This window comes from Microtus pennsylvanicus, chromosome 19, assembly GCF_037038515.1.
Source record: "Microtus pennsylvanicus isolate mMicPen1 chromosome 19, mMicPen1.hap1, whole genome shotgun sequence".
Taxonomy (NCBI): domain Eukaryota; kingdom Metazoa; phylum Chordata; class Mammalia; order Rodentia; family Cricetidae; genus Microtus; species Microtus pennsylvanicus.
Genome location: NC_134597.1, coordinates 27,592,625 through 27,606,921, shown reverse-complemented (window position 1 = coordinate 27,606,921; position 14,297 = coordinate 27,592,625). Strand labels below are relative to the sequence as shown.

Sequence of the window (14,297 nt, the reverse complement as noted above, 5' to 3'; positions counted from 1 at the left end):
CAGCCTTGTAGGGGTGGGGTGGGCAGAGTAGTCCTGCCAGTAGCAGCTAAATGCCTTCCTGGCGGTTGGGTCACCACACATCTGAGCCTTGCTTTAAGTAACTTGGAGGAAGAGGGACAGGGCGGGGAATCAGAGAGAACAAGACAGGACCCCAGCTATTACTGCTCAGTATTCATTCCAGAATTTTCTCTGTTCGTGTTTGCTATTTTCTAAAATGGGTTTGGAAAAGCATGTCACAGTCTCTCCAACAGTGGTATTTGGAGTAGGATCTGACGCTTGTCTGCACTCAGGGGCCGGACTTTAATTATCAGAGTCAGATGAGAGGAAGTGGAAAAAGAAATTGAGAGACCATTAACAGCAGCAGTGAGGTCTGCTCTAAGGCAGCTGGAAGCAGCAAGCAGAAAGACGCTCAGTGGAGAGAGATCAGAAATAAGTATTTGCTTGTGTCTCTAGAAGTCTAAAGGAAAAGATATATAGTGTTAAAATCAAATAAGATCTGAAAATTCAAAACAAGGACCAGGCTTTAAAGAAAATACGACGATTTCAGAACTATGTTCATTAAGTGTGAAGGAAGGAAGGCGCAATGGCAAACACAGTCAGATGGTGTGGTCAGAGAGAGGGGCCAGGGCTGACACCAGGAAGCCCTGGGGCTTAACCCATAATAGAGGGAGCTAGCCAGGATGGAACAGAAGTGTAAAAGCCAAATAAAATGTCCATAAGAGGGCGGGGTAGCTAATTCATCTGAGCTAAAGAGCTAGCTGAAGAAAAGGGTGTCATCAAACATTCTGCGGGTACTGAAGGGATACCAACTCCTGTGGGGCTCCCTGGGTGCACCCCAACTATCGAAACACTGAAGGCCTACCTGTCTGCTCTTCCCTTGTAGATCATTGTCCTCTCTCTCTCTCTCTCTCTCTCTCTCTCTCTCTCTCTCTCTCTCTCTCTCTCGTTCTATCACTCTCTTTCTCCAAAGAAAGCAATAAGTCAATATTTAAATTGATCTACAAATCACTTTTATCAAGCTCAGTATTATAAAACCACATTAAATTCTGTAGATGGTAAATTTTCGCACTACTTCAGTGATCAATCCTCTTGACTGACAATCACGTACCTTCGATTTTGTTCGCTGAAAGATTCAACTTCTGTAGGTGAACATAGTTACACAGAATGCTGATGTCGATTAAATCGCAGTGCTGAGAGGAAGGAAAGGGGGAAGGCTTTAATATGGCATTTACCGCGTTCATGGGAGCCTTCACGCAACAGCTAGAAACAACGCCGACGGAAAGAAAGCCAGAGTTTCTTCCGAAGGATAGAAGCGAGAGAATAAACTCTAAGGCCTGCTACTAATGAGATCTCAAAACCCCACCAAAAAAAAAAATGTATTCCTTCTGAAGAAATTCTAGTCAGTTGGGCGTGGTAGCACATGCTTTTAATCAAGGTAGAGGCAAGTGAATCTCTGTGAGTCTGAGACTGGCCAGGACTGCACAGTCAAACCCTGTCTCCAATAGAAGAAGAAAGAAATTATTAGCCTAAGAAATTAGTGTTAGCAGCAAGGACACACCACATGAAAAGGTAAAGGACAGCGGTGTTCACGGGAGCCTTTAGAACAGTCTGAAATGAAATAAAGTACAGCAGTAGAGACCACGTTTTCATCTCGCCAAAGAGAAGCCAGTGTAAGTGACGTTTTAGGAATATGCCACAGGTCACCAGGAGACTGTTAACCACACAGCGATCCCAGCAGATCCAATAGCAGCAGAGCAGACAGGGCAAACACAGAGAGGGGTGTGGCCAAGCCTGTAGCCGCAAAGCAGCTTGGGAGTCGCAGTCTCCAGCTCCGCTGAGGCTCTGTCCAAAGTTCATGCCAGCAAGGTAGTCATGGGAAGTTCTGGTGGAGCTGGGAGAGAATCTAGCCCACGGGATGCCGACTTCTGCTGGCGGCATATGTCATTCTGTCGCAGGCAGACAACAAAGCCAAAGGCGATTAATAAAAAAAAAAGCCTTTTGACGGCAAGTTCTCACTTCGGGGAGTGATGGCTGTTTAAGGGAGGCTGCTGCAAGAGACAGGTCAGTACTGAGTGCCTACTGTGTGCATCATTGTGCCTAGTCTGGAGACAGGGAGGGGCGGAGTTCTAGTGTGCCTTTAAGAATTTAGGACTTGGGAAGGGGAGGAGATGTGTATACAAGTAATTAGAGGAAGTCAAATAAACAATAATAATCATTATATAATTATTATATACAATGATATTATATATTATACATAATTATATAACAATATTAATATATAATACTATTGTGTGATGCATATTATATATTACACATAATATATAATTATATAATAATAATATTGTGTGTAGCCTAAGTAAGATATGAGGAGGGGGAAATCACTGAACCAGTGAGTGTACTCAGTGAAACAGTTTATAGAGGCCAAGTAATTCAGCACGTAATATCTCAACAGTACGGAGGTCAGGGGCAAAATAAGTTAAGCTCCATCCCTCTGGCTGAAATAAGATTTAAAGGATTGCTTTTTTTGGCAGATCAATTTCAGGCCTGGCGCTACATACATAAGTAGACTATTGGTTACAATGGGCCTTGACGCAGCAGAACTGGCTGCTAGAATCACAGTCTCTCAATGTCTTACACAGTGCTGTGTGTACAGGGTGCTCCCGCCACAGCTGAGTGCCTGAGCCCTCGACAGAAGGCTAGCCACTGCCAGGGAGGGAAAAGCTGAGCTTGGTACGCTGACCCCGAAGGACATGCTACGAAGCCAGCACAGAGGACAACACCTCAGTAGTCACTGGATAGTTCAAATCCACGGCAGAACACTTTGGCAATGCATTAGCCCAGTCGGGAGTGAGTGAAATCAGGAAGCTGTAGCAAATTTTCCATGTGCTTTTAAAATAAAAGTACCTGTAGAGGGTATATCTGTACAGGTGTGGGAACACATGTGTGCAACCGGTGCACATGCGTGTGTGTACATGAGCCTAGTTGCCCCTCACCTGCTATACTGAAGCTGCCTCTCTCAGTGAACCTGGCGCTCACCCGTCCATCTAGACAAGGCTGCTGTGCCAGCACGCCTGGGATCCGAACCCCAGCCTTCGCGTTACACAGCAAGCACTGTAGCCGCTGAGCCAGCTCCCCAGCCCCTCGATGTCTTTTTTTTTTTTAATGGAGGCCAAAAGAGTTCAATTATTTTTCTAGGACTATGAACAGCAGAGAGGCTGAACTGTGGGTGGCCGGCTCTTGCACCCCCACACTGTCAAAGCTGAGCCCGATCCTGTGCTGCTCAGGGACTAGGACTGAAATCTTGAAGACTGGAGAATAACAATGGATTCTTTGGCTTTGACGGCAGGCATCTATGAAAATAAAGGACAGCTCAGAGCTACTCATTTCTCGATATGAGAGGAACATCGATTATCAGAATACTCAGTTCCGGGGATTCAGACACGAAATTTAGCTCTGCTTTGGCCGATCAGAGGGAAAATTCTTACAGGGTTTTTGATTGGTTTTACAAATCCAAACTCAACCTCCTGAAGAAAGCATTGATTACTATAATATAGACTACTTAGGATGAAAGCGAGTGCGGAGAAAATGGAAACAAAGGAATTTGGGGAGCTGATCCTGGGACGGCCGTGGTTCCCTGAAGCCTAACACTTAGCCATGCATCTCCATCGAACACAAGGCCCTGAGGTTTGCCGCCACGACAAAAGCTGTGAGTACCAAAGAAGGCGAATGTCATCTGTCTGTGTTGCCGCCCTGCAATGACCCTGTCATACTCACTGATAAATTCAGGTTGAGGTACACCTGCTCCGTCCCAGGGCCCGACCACCCCAACTCACTGAGTGCTTCGGCCACAGCCTCCTCTCTCAGGATCCCATCAAACTCCGCCTGCAGAAAGCAAATGGTGGACAAAGAATGTGTATTAGAAAGGCAACCATCTGCTTTGTCCTACCCCGCTCCCAGGGAAAATCTGACTGCCTGGAAGACATTCCATACTCCACATGGCTAAGTAAATGCCCACATCAAAGTCATGTCTTGCTGCCACTGACTTATTGGCTGGTCACTTCCATGGGGTGCTTGATGCTGAGACAACACTGTGGCCAGAGGAACGTCAGATTTCGTGGTCCTGTGGAAGAGCTCCTGACAGCCCCGGAGTAGGCAATTCTCATCTCCATTTTACAGAGGAAGTAACTAAGAGGTTACGTTGCTCAAAATGACATAACAGCATGTGACAGAGCTGGAATAAAAACCCAATCTGTCTGCCCCCAAGGCAATTCTGTACTGGGCTACCTGCCCACACCTCAAAGGATGCATCAAATGAAGGCACTAATGTCTCAAAATCTGGTATTCTTGCTGAACAAACCAAGTCCTCAGCTCATTTTCCAGAAGCTGTTTTTGTCAGATCCATCCAATTTACAAGATGATGTCGTGGGTGCCTGTCACTTCCAGGAGGAGGCTCGCCCTTTGGTCTATAGCCGACGGATGGGCATGGCAGTTCCCCTGTGGTGGCAGACAGAAGAGACGACACGCTAGTCTGTGCTGCGTGTCCACTGCCTTGAACTCTATAAGGGCCAGCAAGGACACCGGCATCAGCACGATGGCAGAAAACAGTCGTCATGGCAGCCACTCTACGGTACTTAACCACGATGAGTGTGTTAATGGTGATGGGAAAACATACACTCTTTAGTTCTTTACCAACCCAGGAGCCAAGAATGCTATTTGGGTTGTTGGTCCTGAGGACCTAAGTAGATAGACTCGTGTTGCTCTAAGAGTTTTTCTCCACAGGGACTATTGCCTACATGGAGACAGTACATTGTCCTTTGGAATCAGCTGGACTCGGTTTGAACCTCACCTCTGCCACGTGACTTGGGGGAGGTAAAGCTTTCTCTGAGCCTCACTTCTCTACCTATAAACAGAAAGTATGTTTTTCTTTAAAGACGTTCTAGACACACCGTTCCTCCAAAGTAGGCTGCTTTTGGGGATATTGATTGTTTTGAGTTGAAGGCACTTGAAAAAAACCAGTAAACGCAAGGGGAGGCTTTCTCCGAACTGCTTTTATCTACAGAGGCAGATCCTTCAAAAGGAACTTATTGTTAGAAATCCCCTCCCCGGGAGTTTCATCAACTGGAGGAGATTGACCCCTAGCACAGGAGCAGAGAGAGGCTGACACCACCGTGAGGCGAGCTTTGTCACAGCCCCTCATGGCTCCCATCTATTCTAAGAGCCTGTGAATCTTGCCACAAAAGCATCTGCCCCCCCCGACCCCCACCCCCTTTAGTGACCTACATTCCCTCTACCCTTCTTCCCCTGTTAACATGGTGTGGAAGCGCTCAAATCCCACATAAAAAATTTCCCAGGTCAGCTGGTGACTCCATAGGTGGAGGCACTCGCCTCCAGTCCAGAGGACCTGGGTTTCGTCATCAAGAGCCACGTGGTAGAAGAAGAGAGTCAGTTCCTACAAGCTGCCCTCTGACCTCCACATGTGTGACACACACATGGATAAATCATTGTAATCAATTTTTTGACATTTATTTATCTTATGTGTATGAGTGTTTTGCCTGTATATATGTATGTGCACCACACGCATCCGGTGCCCAAGGAGGACAGAAGAGGGTGTTGGAAGCCATGTAACTCAAGTTATGGATGGTTGTGAGCTACCAGTTGGGTGCTGGGAACCAAACCAGGGTCTTCTGCAAGTGCTCTAACTGATGAGTCCAGACCCTGTAAACATTTGTCTGTCTGTCTGTCTGTCTATTTATCTATCTACATATCTATCTATCTATCTATCTATCTATCTATCTATCTATCTATCTATCTATCAATCTATCTATCTAGCATCTGTTTACCTGTCTTCTATTTGTTTATTTTTATATGCATGGATGTTTTATCTGCATGTATATGTCTGTGTACCATATACATACCTAGTGCCCATGCAAGTCAGAAAAGGGCTTTAGATTCCCTGGAGCTATGATGTGGGAGTGATTTCTTTCTAATCTGTTGTTTTCATTGGTTGATTAATAAAGAAACTGCCTAGGCCCATTTGATAGGCAACCCTTAGGTGGGTGGAGTAAACAGAACAGAATGCTGGGAGAAAGAAGCTGAGTCAGGCATTCGCCATGATTCTCCCTCTCCAGACAGACGCAGGTTAAGATCTTCCCTGGTAAGCCACCTCGTGGGCTACACAGATTATTAGAAATGGGTTAGATCGATATGTAAGAGCTAGCCAATAAGAGGCTGGAACTAATGGGCCAGGCAGTGTTTACAAGAATACAGTTTCCGTGTAATTATTTCGGATAAAGCTAGCCGTGCTGGCGGTTGGGTGCCGGGAACGTAGCCCGGCCGCTTGCATTACAACAGAGCTAGAGTTACAGATGGGGTTATGAGCCACAATGTGGGTGTTAGAAATCAAACCTGGGTCCTCTGGAAGAGCAGTCAGCGCTCTTAACCACTGAGCCATCTCAGTAGCCCCAACCCTTCCTTATTTGGTACTGGAAATCTAACTAAGTACTCAGTGCTAGTGAAGTTGTGGCTATTGGAGGAGAATCTACAACCAGCAATGTACTAACTCAGCAAAACCCCTATCAACAATCTATAAACACCTGTCCTTATACAACCACAGATACATATAGTCTTCACCCTTCACCATGGAGACCACCAAAAAAAAAAAAAAACCTGTAATAACGAGTTTTTTGGGGTTGGTTTGCTTTTTTTTCCAGACAGGGCTTCTCTGTATAGCTCTGACTATACTGGAACTCACTCTGTAGACCAGGCTAAGCCTCAAACTCTAAGAGTTCTGGGATTAAAGGCATGCACCACTACCACCCAGCCTGTGTAATAAATTTTTTTAAAAAATCTTTTCCTATGATATCTCCGATGGATGTAATATTAAAACCAATATGGCCATGTCCTAGTCTGTTAACCTGTCCATTGTCACTTTATTTCATAGGTCCAGCTATGAAAGCTAGAAGATTGGGAAGGTCATCATTTCTCTCCTATCCCTTCTTTTAATGTTTTAAAGAGAAAGAAAAAGTAATATACAGAAAGCTCTTGGCACAGTGCCTGGAACACATTAAATGTTTCAATAAATGTCCTATGTGCCAATGGCCCATAGTTGTCTCGCTGCTCACAAGTGGGGAAAGCATTCATGCCTATACAGAAAGTACTGCTGGCCTATGGAAAACCTAGGAGGTAGTGGGGTGGAGGGAATGCTGCCTTCCTTCCGAACTTCCCACCTGGAGCGCCACAGGTCATCTGACCTCACCCCACTCCACTTCCGTACTTATCCCAGCAGGGAGACCTGTTTGTCACCATAGCTGTGGACATCAGGGTGGACACAAGTGCCAGCATTTTCTCAGATCCCTAAGGCAAGGCTCCACACAGTAAGCCCCTCTATAGCCTACTTTGTAATCCCAGGAACTGCCTTAGTCCAGGCTCTTCCTGCTCCCCTATAGATATTGCTAGAACCCTACTATCCTCTCGTCTAGATGTACGTAGTCACCAGGAACCGCTTATCAAGTGTGTGCCCAGGCAGGGCACGCAGCCCTCTACAGCCTACCCTACCTTAGGTACTTTTTCTGCTCTTGCCTGTAACCCCTGAGTGCAGCTGTACCGATCTCTGGATGTGACACTTTAGGTGCTAATTGCTGTGTCTTACTCTTATGTCACGCTGAGAGCAGGGACCATATGTCTTCAATCAGATTTTCATCTTCTACCTTAATAGCTGCTATCATTTATTACATCTGTAACTTCTGAGAGTCTACTCTAGCTACCAGATATTATATTGGAGACTTTAAAGTAGTCTCTTACTAAATTTGAAGTATCTAACTATCCCGATGAACAGGCGTTATCGCACGCCTCGAGTTACTGGCAAAGGGTGTGTCAAATTTTGGGCCAAGACACAGTCAAAGTGTGCTTTCTATTAAGCAATCACTCCATAAATGTTTGTTCAATAAGGCGAAAATCACTTAATGAGCTCTAGGTAGCTGTGTCAGAATATCCTGTTGGCCTGGCGTCAGAGGAATAGCAAGCAACCCCCCGCCAGCTATAAACCCTCGCTGGGCCATAAGTGGCGAGCTACGAGTCACACCCAGCCCTAATCAATCCTTTGTGTTACAGATACCTTTTGTTGCCCTATGTGAATCTTTTTTTTCTTTCCTTTTTGAGATTGTTTTAAATTTTTTTTAAAAAAAGAAAACAAACTATCTTTTTTCATTTTACATATAAATCTCAATTCCCACTCCCTCTTCTCCTCCCATTCCCTCCACCTTCCACCCCCCCAGCCCCACCCCACCCCCACTAAGGAGTGGTCCTTAGAGAGGATTAGGCACATTGCTTTGAGGAAGGACCTAGGCCTTTTGTACTACTATATCTAGGCTGAGCAAGGTATCCATCCAAAGAGAATGGGTTCCCAAAAAAGCCAGTACAAGCAGTAGGGGTAAATCCTGTGCCACTACCAGTGGCCCCTCAGTCTGCCCCAGCCATACAACTGTCACCCACATTCAGAGGGTCTAGTTTGGTCCTATGCTGGTTCCTTCCCTGTCCAGCCAGAGTTAGTGAGCTCCTATTAGTTCAGGTAAGCTGTTTCAGTGGGTGTCCCCATCATGGTCTTGACCTCTTTGCTCATATTCTCACTCCTCCCACTCTTCGGCTGGACTTTGAAAGCTCAGCCCAGTGCTCTGCTGTGGATCTCTGCCTCTGTTTCCATCAGTTGCTGGATGAAGGTTTATGGTGACATTTAAGATCTTGGAGCACCGGACAGAAATCTCAAGGACCAAATCAGGAGCAGAAGGAGAGAGAGCATGAGCAAGGAACTCAGGACTGCGAGGGGTGCGCCCACACACTGAGACAATGAGGATGTTCTATTGGGAACCCACCAAGGCCAGCTGGCCTGGGTCTGAAAAAGCCTGGGATAAAACCGGACTCCCTGAACATAGCGGACAATGAGGACTACTGAGAACTCAAGAACAATGGCAATGGGTTTCTGATCCTACTGCACGTACTGGCTTTGTGGGAGCCTAGGCAGTTTGGATGCTCACCTTACTAGAACTGGATGGAGGTGGGGGTTCCTTGAACTTTCCACAGGGCAGGGAACCCTGATTGCTCTTTGGGCTGAGGAGGGAGGGGGACTTGATTGGGGGAGGGGGAGGGAAATGGGAGGCGGTGGCGGGGAAGAGATAGAAATCTTTAATAAATAAATAAATTTAAAAAAAAAGATCTAAGTACAGGGCAAGGCCAGTTCAGGCACCCTCTCCACTATAGTTTAGGGCCTTAGCTGCAGTCATCCTTGTGGATTCCTGTGAGTTTCTCTAGAGCCAGGTTTCTTGCTAGCTCCATAATGGTTCCCTCAATCAAAGTATCTCTTCCTTGCTCTCCGTCCCTGTTCTTACCCCATCTTGACTATCCCTTTCCCTCAAGTTCTCCCACTCCCTTCTCCTCCCCTTCTACCCTCCCCTCCCCACCCCCATGATTCCAATTTTGTCAGGAGATCTTGTCTATTTCCCCTTCCCAGGGGGATCTATATACATTTTTATTAGGGTTCACCTTGTTGCTTAGCTACTCCAGGGTCATGGACTATAGGCTCCTTATCCTTTGCTCTACAGCTAGCATCCACTTATGAGTGACTGCATGCCATGTTCACCGTTCTGGATCTGGGTTACCTACTCAGAATGGCTTTTTTCTAGTTCCTCCATTTGCATGTAAATTTCAAGATGTCATTGGGTTTTTTTTTACCACTGAGTAGTAAGTACTCCATTATGTAAATGTACCACATTTTCTTTATCCATTCTTCGGTTGAGGGGCATCTAGGGTTGTTTCCAGGTTCTGGCTATTACAAATAATGCTGCTATGAACATAGGTGAACAAATGTCCTTGTAGTATGATTGAGTATCCTTTGGGTATATGCCCAAGAGTGATATTGCTGGGTCCTGAGGTAGGTGGATTCCCAATTTTCTGTGAAACCACAATACTGATTTCCAGAGTGGTGGTACAAGTTTGCATTCCCACCAGCAATGGAGGAGTGCTCACATTACTCCACATCCTCTCCAGCATAAGCTATCGTTGATGTTGTAATCCTAACAAAATTAATCTATAAATTCAATGCAATCCCCAACACAATTCTTCACAGACCTTAAAAGAACAATAATCAACTTCATGTGGAAAAACAAAAAACCCAGGATAGCCAAAACAATCCTGCACAATAAAGGAACTTTCAGAAGCATCACCATCCCTGACATCAAGCTCTATTATAGAGCTACAGTAATTAAAACAGCTTTGTATTGGCATATAAACAGAATGGCTGACCAATGGAATCAAATCGAAGACCTGGATATTAATCCATATACCATGAACACCTGACTTTTGACAAAGAAGGCTAAAATTATACAATGTAAAAAGAAAGCATCTTCAACAAATGGTGCTGGCATAACTAGATATCAACATGCTAAAGAATGCAAATAGACCCATATCTATCCCCATGCACAAAACTCAAGTCCAAATGGATTAAAGACCTCAATATAAATAAATCCAGCCACAATGAACCTGATAGAAGAGAAAGTGGAAAGTAGCGTTGAATGCATGGGCACAGGAGACTACTTCCTAAATATAACACCAGTAAGACAGACACTGAGAGCAACAATAAATGGGACCTCCTGAAACTGAGAAGCTTCTGTAAAGCAAAGGACACAGTCAATAAGACAATAAGGCAGCCTACTGAATGGGAAAAGATCTTCACCAACCCCACATCAGACAGAGGACTGCGCTCCAAAATGTATAAAGAACTCAAGAAATTAGAAATCAAAATTCTAAATAATCCAATTTAAAAAATGGGGTACAGGTCTAAACAGAGAATTCTCAACAGAAGAATCTCAAATGGCCAAAAGATACTTAAGGAAATGTTCAACATCCTTAGCCATCAGGGTGTGCAAATCAAAACGACTCTGTGATACCATCTTACACCAGTCACAATGGCTAAGATCAAAAATGCCCTATGCAAATCTTGTCTGAGAGTTTCCCATGGATACCAAGCCGATGCAAAACTTGGTTAAGGAAAACCCAGAAAATCGTGGTATACCTCATGAATCAGGTATTTGCACTTGGCAGCGTATTTTTGGAAGCTGCATTCAGATTGTTTTTGAGCATATGAAAATCTACTGGCTAAAGTGTAAACACAGATCTAAGGGAAAGGGCTTCAGTCCACGGAGATTGGAGGTCCCTGAGGCTGCAAGTCCCTGCGGCTGCAAAGGCTAAGCTCATTCTTAAAAGTGTCACGGAGTCTTCATTTCACCGACCCGCATGAACCCACACATCCGCACTGCGATACCTGCGATAGGGAGCAGTTAAAACATGGGAGTTACTATTATAGTATCAGGAATGTGGTTTGCACATGTCTGGATATCACAGGACAATTTGAGGAGCCATGTCTCTTCTTCCACCCACAGGGTCAAGGAATCGATTGAACACAAGTCATCAGGCTTGGCAGCAAGTATCTTTACCGGCAAAGCTTTCTCATGGGCCTTATGCTAAGCACTTTACTTACATATAGGATATCATTTAGTCCTCTTAGGAGACAGCAATGACTAGCAAACCTGTATTTGAGGTCTAGATAAGCTAAGTAACTTATTCAAAATCTTGCTACTAACAAAAGGTTAACACAGGTCTCAACCATAAAGCCTTTCATCCCAAAGACAGTGGGTGCTTGCTCCAAGCAGCTGGTCTCAACTGCTTCTCTTAAATTCATTAGGGCTCCTGGAGTTTGAAGCTAGCTGCATTGTTGGTTATGACTACCACATTATTACCCATAAGATGTGGGAAATAAACCACTCAACACGAATGCACACTTCTTTATAACTCTTCAGTTCAGTTTATAACTTTTCATTCCACATTTTAAAGCCTAAGCCATACCATGAAAAGCCAAAGTCAGTATCAATACCTAGAATGTAACTAGAATACATAATAAACTTTTCTTTCTCAGTGTATTCACCGAACCAGCAAGGACGAACCAGTTGAATGGCCCCTTCTATGGCTTGTTAATGACGTGCTGAAGACAGATTAACGATGGCACTAATGAACCCAGAGCCAAGGAGCTTTTGCTAATTAGAATCATAAAGTATGCTGGTGGTTCATTTGTGAATTCCTCTGGGGTAGAAGGTGGTGGAAACCATACAAACATTTCAAAGGAGCAAAAACACCGCTGCATTTGTGGTAGTCACAAGCTGAAGGCAGCAAAATTAACCAACAAAGGAAGAATAAAATAAATAATGGCCTTTTGTTTGTTTAAGTTTGTTTTCATTCTTTTATTATTATATTTAAGGCATGGTGTAGACCACAATGACCTCTAACTCAGGACTACCTTCCTATCTCTACCTCCAGTGCTGGGAGTGTAGGTAGGCACACCATTTCTGGTACCCTTCTAAGGCCAACATCAAGCAAAATCAGGATGGAACTAGACCACAAAGAGAGAAGTGTAAAAAGAGACAAAATGAGGGATGAGGGTGGGGGAAAATCAATCCAATATTCAAAGTGAACAAAAAGGCATTACAGACAAGAGCCCAAAGAAGAGCAGAATCAGAGTAACAGAAGGTTAGTGGAGGAAGAATAAGAAAATAAGACAAACCAGGAAAGGAGCTTATTCAAGGAATACTGAGAAGAAAAATGTTTGACATCAGGGAGAAAGGTGACTAGGAGATGACACAGAGGTCAAGAAGCTGAAGCGATTGATTTCTACGCCAAAGGAAAAGAAGGGGTCCAATAGAAAGGTAAGAATTGAAATTAAGAAAAATATTGATTCTGAGTAGCTAAAACAAAGAGAAAAGTCTGTGTGGGGGAGAGGAACAAATCAATTTATGATTTTGAAAAAAGAGCAATTATTAGAAGCCAATAGAAGGAAGAAGTGGAACGCAGTGAAAAAGGAGACGAGGGTAAGAAAAGGCAGCCAAGTGTGTGGGAATACAGTCAAGTGTTGAAAATGGGATTGGGTGAGTAGGGGGAAAAAGTATGTAGAAAACCAGCTAAGAGTTGGGAATGTTGAGAGCACTCCCACAACCCAAATATTCTCACGAGTGAGGGTAAGCTGTCTCTCTGATCATGCTATGGTTCCCCTTCTTGACCAGGAAGTGTGGCGAGTGCTTTAGTAGGCTTATACCCTAGGAGATGCAATATGTAAAACTTTTAAGTTATTTGGACTTTGTCGGGGGATATGGATTATTTCAAAAAGGCAATTTTTCACCCTGGAGGAAGGAGGAAGATGGAGCCCACAACTGGGAAGAGTACAGAAGGACTTCAGTTTGGAGAGACACACTGGGGATATAAAAAACCTCTTGATGCTAAGGTAGCAACTTTAGCAAGGGGTAATTTTGAAAGCATTAACCCCATAACCTCCATACAAATAACACAGATAATTTTTCATAATGGCAGTGGGTAATCTGACACATAAAAAACCACGAAAAGAAAGCAGATATTTAGAGGGTTTCTGTCCTCTCAAACCCCTGTGCCCCCACCCCGCTCCGACCCCAGAGAGGAGGTGAAGAACACCAGAAACAGAACAGAAATGAGCAGCAAAGAAAAGTCCTCGCCATCTGGGAAAGGGGCGCCTGGCCAGAATGAGTGGGGTGCAGAAGTGCAGAAGCGAGCTGCAGCTGAGGCAGCCAGGTTTGGCAGCTGGAGGAAGCCCGGGGCTGGGGTGAGGATGCAGATGGGAGTGGGAGAAGGCACACCTCCAAATTCAGCATTTCGGACTCCTCTGACTCTTCCGAGGATTCCTCTTCGCCCTGCGCTTCCGTCTCCGTTTCCTGAGAGCGGCGGATGAGCTGTTGGAGGAGGTGAGAAGAGGCGCTTTTGAAAGTCCCTCTTGCTCTCTGTCCCATGGGAAAAGGAGGCCATTGTGTCCGACGACGTTTTGCTGCGAGCGATAGTATTGCCTGGATTACAGCGCGAGGGGCGCCCAAGCCCTGCTGGAAAGAGGGCCCTTTCCCTCTCGAGGGACCGGTCTCGTAGGCAGCCATATTGTTTATATGCGTTACCTAGGAGATTGACGTCCTGACCAGCGGCGCCGCAAAGACTTCTGGGGATTGTAGTCCCACCCTCCGGGCTCACTCAGGCTGTTGGCATCTATGCGGGCAGTCACTTTTGCAGTACTTTTCCTGCTTCTTCTTTTATTTTCCTCTCTTCCCTACATTCAGTCGCTAGTTTTGTTCCTTTTGATTGTGTTTTTTGTCCTCCTTTTCACCCCTTTTCTTTGTCTCCTACTGTCTGCCTTTGATGACATTTATACAAGCATCTCCAGTCTTGCTTCATGCATACCATCGAAC

General features: G+C 45.0%; 1 protein-coding gene across 4 annotated transcripts in view; it reads right to left on the bottom strand.

Annotated features, from left to right (window-relative positions):
- Lrguk (leucine rich repeats and guanylate kinase domain containing) overlaps positions 1 to 14,019 on the bottom strand; it is a 111,212-nt gene extending 97,193 nt beyond the window's left edge. For 2 of the 4 annotated variants that reach the window (XM_075953987.1, XM_075953986.1), the window contains exons 1-3: positions 13,704 to 14,019; positions 3,775 to 3,882; positions 1,109 to 1,190 (exon numbers count right to left, since the gene is read on the bottom strand). In XM_075953987.1, coding sequence (XP_075810102.1) covers positions 1,109 to 1,190; positions 3,775 to 3,882; positions 13,704 to 13,991 — 478 coding nt within the window. In that variant the 5' untranslated portion in view covers positions 13,992 to 14,019. The remainder of the gene's footprint in view (positions 1 to 1,108; positions 1,191 to 3,774; positions 3,883 to 13,703) is intronic. The other 2 variants (XM_075953988.1, XM_075953985.1) reach the window with 1 other exon arrangement.
- Positions 14,020 to 14,297: the final 278 nt, after the last annotated feature.